The 10,392-nt window shown below is 38.6% G+C and overlaps 1 protein-coding gene across 1 annotated transcript in view; it reads right to left on the bottom strand.

Annotated features, from left to right (window-relative positions):
- Positions 1-1,121: 1,121 nt before the first annotated feature.
- MROH9 (maestro heat like repeat family member 9) overlaps positions 1,122-10,392 on the bottom strand; it is a 60,384-nt gene continuing 51,113 nt past the window's right edge. Inside the window, exons 9-13 of the mRNA XM_069478330.1 lie at positions 9,995-10,149; positions 5,981-6,146; positions 4,006-4,148; positions 2,820-2,957; positions 1,122-1,266 (exon numbers count right to left, since the gene is read on the bottom strand). Of these exons, the coding sequence (XP_069334431.1) occupies positions 1,122-1,266; positions 2,820-2,957; positions 4,006-4,148; positions 5,981-6,146; positions 9,995-10,149 (747 nt within the window). The remainder of the gene's footprint in view (positions 1,267-2,819; positions 2,958-4,005; positions 4,149-5,980; positions 6,147-9,994; positions 10,150-10,392) is intronic.

Here is a 10,392-nt window from a genome sequence, read left to right as displayed (position 1 = left end):
ATAGATTGTACATTCAGAACAACTAAAGGCCAAGTGGCCTCACAGCATACTGGACAACTGAGATGCCCAGAAATTCAAATTAGAGACAGTGGTAGAAGAATGTGGTCTTCGCCTAAGTGCTTGGAAGGACAGATATGCCAACCTCCCATAGCAGCAAGAATTGCATTGCTGATGAGAGAGGCAATTAGGTTCCATTAAATATCATCTGTCACTTTAATGTAATCTTATGTAGTTTGTAAATGTCTTTTGAATGTATCATTTTATGGGAGCTTTTATTTATGTTATATTTAGACCTACTTAATGTTTATACATACTTAAATGGCAATACAATAAAAATAATGAGTCACGATAAAACTAATGAGACATCCAAATGGATTATATACATTTGGAAAACACTGATGATTGTCTATTGCAATATTCAGTTAAATTGATTTATGAATACTTTTGAAAGCTTTAGAAGTAGATAGGGTATATCTTTCACAGTTTATTAACCATTTTGTCATGATATTTGAAATCATCTGAAATTTTTGAAAATATTGAACATCACACTTTACTTAGGTAATACTTGTGGATTAAAATATTACTTTTATAGAAAAATTAAATTTGATTCCAATAATTTCAACTTATAGAAACTTTACTTTTTGTAAGCAAAAGGACTTCCTCAATTTGCTTGACTCCGGTATAACATTATAATATATGACATAATATTCATATGAAAAGTAATACAATTCTTCATTTTACCTAGTTATTTAGCCAGTTTCTTTTTTTTCCCAGATTGTCCAAAGTATCATCTAGATTCCAGATGTTACCTACTATATTTATTAAATTCAATTATCCCTTGATATACTTTAACAAACATCCAGAAATATATGAATTGGTATTATAAAAATAGTGTTTGTGCAAATCCACAGCCTTAGACAATGATAAAAGCCAACTCCTGGAGCAAGCTGAAGAGACAACCCTCCTCTAGTCCAGACCTAACTCCACCCCTCTCCCCACCTCAACTTCAGATATCTTTCATTATCTTCAGTCTTGGTATGAACCAGTATTCAGAGAGGAAGATGAGAAGGTGGAATCTTGATTTAAGTTTGGATAAGGTAAGGGATTTAGAACTTAATTGTTCACAGTCTCCCAATAAAACTCACTTCAGTGAGGAATATTATTGTGATGATACTGTCTTCTGACTGTCGAGGACCTTCCACTGAGACCTTGTAGAGATAATGCAAGGTTTCTGGAAACTGTGGAAAGTTAAATTCACAGAGAGTTCTGTAAAGGAGTATAAGGTGCTGAATTAGCAAAGAAGAGGAAAACAATATGTTCTGTATCAGCAAATGCTAACAGTGATAGAGAAAGGATCATTATTCTCATACCTTGTGCCTCTGAGATAAAAAGAAAGATACTCTATTCCTTAAATAAACTGCAGCCCCACTGTAAATTCTACACAGACTCTGTGGAATTATTAATAGATACCTGGATTCCTGTCAACATCTGTTTGCGTAATGTCACTCCTCATTCCTGTCTCTCCCATCCTTTGCTATGGAACAGAATGCTCTATTTTAATGCAAGCTCCTATTAATCCTTGACCAAGGGAAAGGAAATAAAAATCTAGTGCCCAAACCAAGATGGGTGTGTGCAGATCACTTTTGTGGTTTTGGACTAAGCTCTTCCTTTGAATGATATAACACAGAAGAGAGTTTGGGACTACCCTAGTTTACTCAGGAGAAGAGCTTGTGAGCTCTGATTCACTAAGCCGTCCTCCATAACACGCATGGGAGTGGCCAGGCTCACAGTTGTCCTGACATGGGGACCTGGATCAGATCAGTAGGGGCAGGATTGGGAAGGATGGTGTAACAAAGTTTTCATTTCAAAACTCCAGGCTGGTCTTCCAAATCAGTGCTTCTCAAACTTTAATATGCATACAGATCATCTGGGTATCTTGCTACAATGCAGATTCTAACTCAGTAGGTATGGAGAGGGCCATGAGATTATGAATTTTTAACTCCCAGGTAATGCTATTGCTGCTAATCTATGGACCAGACTTTGAGTAAGAAAATCCAAAGGCACTTCCTAGATGCCCTTAGATAGAGGGACACTTAACTAGTGGCCACTTGTAGCAGTACTACATTTTATACATTAATATGTATTCCTGAAATTTATGTGCAAATTAGATGCTGTTTTAAAAGCATCAAGGGCCCATAGACCATATAGACTGTACTTTCTGGTTTAGTCACAATTTCCAGTAGTCTGTTATATTGTCAAGACTGTGTATCTTGACTCCTGATCAGGAAATCTGACCTCTATAATCAGAAGCTTGATATTCAGTAAAGAACTAACTAGAAACACCCCCTTCCAGTAGAAGAAAATTAAAAGCCCTCTTTCATTATACTTTCCAAATTTATTTGAGTCATTGATCGTAGGTTTTCATCAGACTGACCTCTTTAAAGTGGGAGCACAGTCTAAAGTGGGAGCACATCTAAAACTGTCTGATGCCTGCAGAGTAGGAATCAGCTAACATCAGAGGGGGAAAGAAATGAATTCACCTCTAGTTCTCTGTATCTGAAGGAGAAACCTATCCTGCAGAGGGAGGGTATTGGGTATTTGTATCTTCAGGTAAGAGGGCAATGAAAGTGAAAAATATTCCAAAAATATAAACCCCTTAAAATAATTGAAGAAGTAGAAATCAAATGGCAATTCAGATCATTAAGGGAGATTTAGAAATTGGAGTAGATGTCTATCATGCTCCCACATGGCTTGCTTGAAGGAGGTTGGAGAAGGTGGGATAGAGACAGAGAATCTTACACAGAGCTTCCTGTTCTTACTTGGCAATAATTTGGACCCCATGATGGTGATACAGTGCTTCGGAAAACTGGTTCCAACAATTCTTTTCCTCTAGAGCAATATCCACCGGTCGCAGTCCAGAACAATTCAGCAGAGCTCTCAGGGAATCCCGGGCATATCTAAGGTCCCAAAGGAGAACAGAATCACCACTTGACAGTGACTTCACAAAACTAAGCATACGAGATTTGTCTTTTTATCCAATCTTGGGAAGAATATAGGTTTCGAGAAAGGGGATATCTCAAAGGAAGGAGATTTTATTATAAATGTTCTTCATCCTCCCTGATTAATAGTACATGGGATGAGGGGGTTAAATTGAAAGTATAGCACATAAAATCTAGGGTTAATCACAGAACAGGTTATTACTTTATTAGCTTATTTGTGAGAGATGTTCACTGATGCAATGCCTTGCTAAAGGTGTCCATTTTCTTCCATGGATTCCTTAAATAAATAGGATATATTCTCATCTACTTGGATTGATTTGGTGTATGTCTGCTTGGGGAACAGCGAGTGGATTATATACCTTAATGGGACTGACTGTGCTTTAGGGCTCTGCCTGGCTTAAAGTCTACACCAGACAAGGGCAGTGTGGGTAGAGATTTCCCTGCAGGACAGTGAAACCAACTATCTATTGGCAAAAGGGAGTTGCCAAACTTCTCCCTATGTGACTAGATGACTGCATGTTGTCATAAATCCACACATCACATCCTGACCACAAAACAACTTTATAGTTCACCAAGCACATTTGTGCACACCATTTTATCTTACATGTACAATAACCCTGAGAGGTTACTGTCAGAGATTAAGTAAAAAGTAATGTCAGAGCTGGGATATGCCTGGCTTTGGATCTAATGTTCTTCTCTGCTCTCATTTTTCACAGTGGTCTCTCAACGATCGGACAGGGAGTGTGGCAGGAATAAACAGTGCTCTGTGGTAATGGTTCTTTACGTGCTACACACACCCAGGGAAGGTGTGAGCGAACTTCTAGCTACTACTCATGGTTACTTTTCTGGAGGCATTCTACCCTGTAGAGGACAGAAAATTGTAGTAAGTGAATACACCGCACATAGGATTATAAGGAGTCCCACAGGAACTCGAGGGAGTAGACATATTTACAGCTGGACGCTTATCTCTTTCTTATTTAATGTCAAACAACCAGGACTATCTCACAAAGGACTGTCCAGGGACATCAGTCTCAGATCTCTGCTGTAGAAGAGCTGGAGCAGGAGAGCCATCAAGAGGTGGGGGAAAAACTGGGCCACGGCTTTCTTGTAGGAAGCAACAGGCAGCAGCGTGCACAGGGCCTGAGATGCCTATCAGGGGAAGAAAAAGAAGGGAAAAATGTAAACATCTTCCTCTAAACCCAGTCAGCCTTACTCAGGGAGAAAGGGAGTGACTCTGTCACCCTCCCCCAGCCTCCTTGAAGACAGCCTGAAGCATCTATGTGCATCCACAATAACAGCCACCGAGTCGTGAACCAGGAACTGTGCCAAGCATTCAATGGCAAGAGGCTTCCAAAGCACTAACAAAAAGCCTGGCTGCCAAACCAGTGGGAAGCAAACTGGTTCCCAAGGAGGCATCCATCCTAAGTTCTCTTCCTATGTGGCCACGAAGAGTAGTACTACTAATAACCTAGGCCCTCCCTGTGCTTAAACAATACAGGGAAGTGAGGTAAGCCAGGTCACCAACAGATTGGTATACTGACCGCTGCAAAACCCACCGTATTTGAAATACAGGTTTGGCCATAGTCCTGAAAGACAATCCCAATTGTCATAACCACAAGTATTGAAATCCTGAAAGATCCAACTCCTACAAATATAACTCTGGAAAAAATAATTTAAAAATTCTTTAAAAGACATTTATTTACATTTTTAAAGGGAAATTTATTTAAAAAACATATAAAAACACTACAGAACACTTCACAGGCTACTTAATAAAATAATAATAACACATATTTTTGCTGGCTTCTTTTCAGGGAAAAGTGGCTTTAATTTATTAAAAGCTCCTAGAATTTCATCAGCCAATGCAAACAAATGACACACTTTTATTTATTTATTTATTTTATTTCATCTTATTATGGGGGATACAGAATTTCAGGTTACATACGTTGCCCATGTACCACCTGTCTCCCCAAGTCAAAGCTCCAGGCGATGACACACTTTTAAATTGAAGTTTTCATCATTGCCATATTATTTGGCCAATCTACTCATCTGAATTTTCCACCAAATGCATTGGGTTGAATGAAAAAAACAAACTTTATTGGTAACAACTTGAAATTTACTTTTAGAAGCGTTGTTTGCACCCAATTCCAAATCTGTCATTATAGTTTGGAGGATTCAATTACACATTAGAGATACTTTAGGGATTTTGATATTTGGGGATTTCAGCATTCAAGATTATGGTGTTTGGGGTTGTGCCTTTTAGGATTGTAATCGGCACTGCAGAAATACATGTTCCAACACCTCATGTTTTTGAAGCAATGTCACTTTTTTCTACTAAGTCTCTGTGAGACCTGAATTTACTCTCAGGAGTGGTGATTTTGGTCCTTGGGAGATATATAAAGGTGGACACAAATAAGATTAGGCCTTCACATGTCTACAGAAGTCTATACGATCTAGCTAGTGACTACTTCTCTCATATTATGCCCTATAATATCACCCTCAGTTCACTCAGATTCTTTGGCCTCCTTGTATTCACTGACATACTAGGTAAGGTCCCATCAGTAGAGTGCTTTTGCCCTTCTCTCTGTTTAAAACTCTCTATCCCAAGTATACTCAAGGATCACACTCTCACCTGATTCAGGTCTCTGATTAGATGTCACCTCAGTAGAGACACCTGCCGTGACCAACTTACCTAAACCTTGCCTGTCACTTTACTTCCCCCACACCACTTTATATCTCTTTTAAGCTTTATACCATATGACATACAACACATTTATTTGTTCATCGTCTGTGTCTCCTACAAAAATATAAGCTCCATGATCAGGGTGTAGCACATAGTAGGCACTCAATAATATGTGTTGGATGAATGGATGCATGGGAGGAGGACTACGGTAGGAAAGTATGATTGAGCCTGTGGATAGGTAGGGATTTTCACGAGCAAGAAAACAATACCAAAAAGAAGAAATACCCATCATGCTATTTACCGCCATGGGCATCATGTTGGTAGTATCAAGAGAGAAACGTCTTGTTTCTGTTAAGGTTTCTTGCATTTCCCCAGGCTTTCCTTTCAGTATCAGCAAGATTGTCTTCAGCACATGAGGGGCCACTTTTGCTTCAGAACCTGCTGCCTGCCACATCAGTATGAGAATGCTGCAAACACAGCCCCAGCCCCCAAAATAGGAGTCATGAGTTTGTTGTTTTCTACTTGATACAGTGACATGAGTCAGAAAAGGAGTCTTGGCTTTACATCTTTATATAGCAAAGACACTGCAGACAAATCCAAAACAGAGATTTCCATTTCTAAATGACATTGTATGTCTCTCATCCTCAAAAACAGAGGAAGAATTTAGACAAAATTTTATGGATAATACAGTCTGCAAGTCTACAAGAGCCTACTGCTGTTAAAATATCTGTTCAGCTCAATTTCAAGAACTGATCAGCTTTCTGTACCCCATACTCTCTCTGCTCCTCCCACCTTGTTACCTTGTTTGTGCAAGCATAATAGAATATTTAAAAACTGGTGTGGGAATGCAAATTAATATATAGATAAATACATAAATAAAAAAGTTTTAAAGCCCTAAATAAATAAAAAACTAAATAAATGAAATATAAAAATAAAAAACACTGAGCTCAGAGGAGTGAGCCATTTTGCCAAATGTCACAGATGTAATTAATGAAACAGATGACGCTAGAACCCTGGCTTCTCAACCTCTAGTCTCCAAGCTCTTTTTCCTATATACTCAGCCACTCTTTAGGATTATTCTTACTATTGCTCATCTTAACAACTGCTGTACACCTCTGTGCCAATATATTTCTGATACTTTGCCAATCCATGCTGGGTTCTGAAGCCTATTGCTCAGTCCCTCTGCATTTGGGTTCCTCATATGGGGGCCTGATTCCCTGGAACATGGACATACCCAGCTCTGTAGGACCCATTACCAACTGTTTCTGCCTGGAGGACTCACTTTTAGAGCCACAAGGACATCAAATCTCATGTGCCCTGTCTCATTCTCTTAACTCTTGTTCATACCTTCTGGATGATCAATTCTTCTACATGTTTCTCTGGTTTACTTTAATTCCAAATCCTGGCCCTTTCTACTCCAATCCTCACCTACAATTAGACCTGCTGGTGACTTTTTAAATTAAGTTCACATAACTTGAATTATGCCTGCTTTCTGTAACTTCTTGGTACATATTGTTTGTACTGGATTCATTGGCAACTCTATCTTCTATCTATGTGGGTATATACCCTCTCCTCAACACAATGCTGAAGGGCCAGTAATGCTTTCCACACAGGGGGTGCTTAGTTCCAGAAAGAGAAAACTTTGAGCCTTAGGACAGGAATTTTATGAATCATAAAATACTTTGTGAGTTAAAGCCTCCTAAATAAATACAAACTTTCAGTCAGAAAAATAAAGTTATATGATTTATTTAGAACTTTGCTGATTTCAATGCCATTTCACAGACATGAACTCATTAGCCTATGTAACTGTAACAGTAACAGTTGCTACATCTCAGAGCTAACTAGTAACTCCTTCTTTTATAATGCCTAATTGTGTGCTGGCTTAAGGATTACAGGAACTGGCCTTTAGCAACTAAGTAGAGAACCAAGATTGCAGGACTCCCCCATGGAGGGAAATATTGAGCAGTTAACCTTCAGTTCTACTGTGGTCTAGCTGATACCAGCCAGACTGCCAGATGGCCCATGACTCAAGACAATCATTAGAACAAAATATGCTGACCTGCACATGGTTTCCCAAAACTCCTTTCAAAAACCCTTCAGCCAGCCTCAGCAATTTGAGATAGTCTTTGAGACAGTAGTCCACCATCTCCTCAGGGTGCCAGCTCTTGAATAAACCAACTTTTCCTTCTACCAGCCCTGGTCTCTCTCCAGTCTGGCTTTTCAAGTGACAGGTGGCCAAACCTGAGTTCAGTTACCTAACAACTATATAGATAGAAAGAACTTTCCTCATTTTGTGGATGAGGAAATTGAGCATCAGGGAGTTTTATCAAACTTGCATGATATTGCACAGAATGTAAGGGTAAAGGTTGATATGAAACCAGATTAATTTGTCTTCAAAGCCAGGGTTCTTTCTATAATACAACTTTCTGTCTTTTACACTTACTATTAGGCTGATGCAAAAGTAATTGCGGTTTCAGACCCTGAATTTTAAATCATTATAACTAGGTGAAAACATATCTCTATTAATCAAAATAGGACCCACTACAATCAACACATTTTTGCCAATTAGAAATGTTTGTTTATTCTTATAGTGTACAAATCCATGCTTCAGTATTTGATGAACTCTTGGAAAGCATTTTCTGCATCCTGCTGGTTGGAGAAGTGTTTTCCCTGCAAAAAGTTGTCGAGATGCTTGAAGTGGTAGTTGGTTGGTGAGAGAGAGGTCAGGTGAATATGGCAGATGAGGCAAAATTCATAGCCCAATTCATTCAACTTTTGAAGTGTTGGTTGTGCGATATGCGGTAGGGCATTGTCATGGAGAAGAATTGGGCCCTTTCTGCTGACTAATGCTGGCTGCAGGCGTTGTAGTTTTTGGTGCATCTCATTGATTTGCTGAGCATACTTCTCAGATGTAATGGTTTCCCTGGGATTCAGAAAGCTGTAGTGGATCAGACCGGCAGCAGACCACCAAACAGTGACCACGACCTTTTTTTGGTACAAGTTTGCCTGTGGGAGGTGATTTGGAGCTTCTTCTCAGTCCAACCACTGAGCTGGTCATAGCGGTTGTTTTATAAAATCCACTTTTTGTTGCACGACACAAACCGATAGAGAAATGGTTTGTTGCTGTTGTTGAAGACAATAAGAGAAACTGACACTTCAAAACAACGATTTTTTTGATTTTCAGTCAGCTCATGAGGCACCCACTTATTGAGCTTTTTCACCTTTCTAGTTTGCTTCAAATGCCTAATGACCATAGAATGGTTGATGAGTTCTTCAGCAACTTCTCGTGCAGTTGTAAGAGGATCAGCTTCTATGATTGCTCTCAATCAGTCATTGTCAACATCTGATGGCCGGCCCCTTAGCTCCTTATTTTCAAGGCTCTCATCTTCTTTGCAAAATTTCTTGAATCACCACTGCACTGTATGTTCGTTAGCAGTTCCTGGGCCAAATGCATTTGTTGTTGATGTTGTGAGTTGTCTCTGCTGCTTTACAACCCATTTTGGACTCCAATAGGAAAATTGCTCAAATTTGCTTTTTGTCTAATATCATTTCCAGTCTAAAATAAATGTAAAATAAACAGCAAGTAATAAATCATTAGCAAAAAAATAAAGCGAGAAATGTGCATTAATATGATGTATATCATAGCCACTTTATTTAAGAATGTATTTCAAATCAAATGGCAAATTTCAACAATGCTAAAACTGCAATTACTTTTGCACCAACCTAATAATAGAGAACCAATACCCTCCTTTCCAATGTACAAATTGTAGAAATGTAGTGATGTGATTTTCTAAGCTCTTCTAATGTGCCTGTTAGATTCATACAGTCCCATAGGCTCAGACAGATGACTTCTAATTATGTCTGGGAATTTTTAATGTTTACTATTTTATTGGTGGGCAGACACATCTTAGATCTGCCCTTCATAAATAAGAAAAACAGTTGTATGAATTTATTTCCTCAAGAAGAATGATTAAATTCACAACAGTAATAAAAACCTAGTATCATTTTGAGGAGAGGTATGTTTCTGTGGGACATGCAACACAACATAATTTAAAGCCTCAGATAAATATTAGTGACATCGATCATTTCTTATGGATCTACTGTGTGTCAGGTATTATATGACGATATGAGTAACATATATGATCTTATTTAAGCCTTACAATCATCCTACATGATGCAAAAATAGATTTTCTCTTTCAGAAAAAAGAATCCAGTCCTGACCATGATAAATCAAGAATTGAGCCCAGGTCCATCTGTCATGTGGAGCCTATGAACACACCCTCATGGAAAGGGCAGGGTCTACGGGGGGCCTTACTCATCTGCTGGGACTGGGTAGTCCATAAGTTGAAAGATGACCTTCTTGGGTGAAGTGCGTGTCAGCAAGGTAATGACCCGTAACATAGTATACTTCATACAGTGAGAAGAATTTTCACGCAATTCCTTATAAATAACATCCACAATCTTAGAAACCTGGAAGAGAAATTTCACAGGATAACAAGAGTCTCATGTTCCATGGTCACCTCTAAACTAAGACATTTCTTGGACATAAGAATTCAGTCCTTCTCAGAATGACCAAGCTAGCAATTAAGACTCAAATAAGCACTAGCAGAAATCATATTTATATGTTTGACTACATAATGCAAAATATTTATTTGGATGAGTACTAAATATGTGCATTTATGGATAGTGGGAAAATGCTCCTTTTTAAATAAG

This window comes from Eulemur rufifrons, chromosome 8, assembly GCF_041146395.1.
Source record: "Eulemur rufifrons isolate Redbay chromosome 8, OSU_ERuf_1, whole genome shotgun sequence".
NCBI lineage: Eukaryota > Metazoa > Chordata > Mammalia > Primates > Lemuridae > Eulemur > Eulemur rufifrons.
The sequence above is the reverse complement of the archived record's forward strand: the minus strand, read 5'-3'. Positions and strand labels throughout refer to the sequence as shown.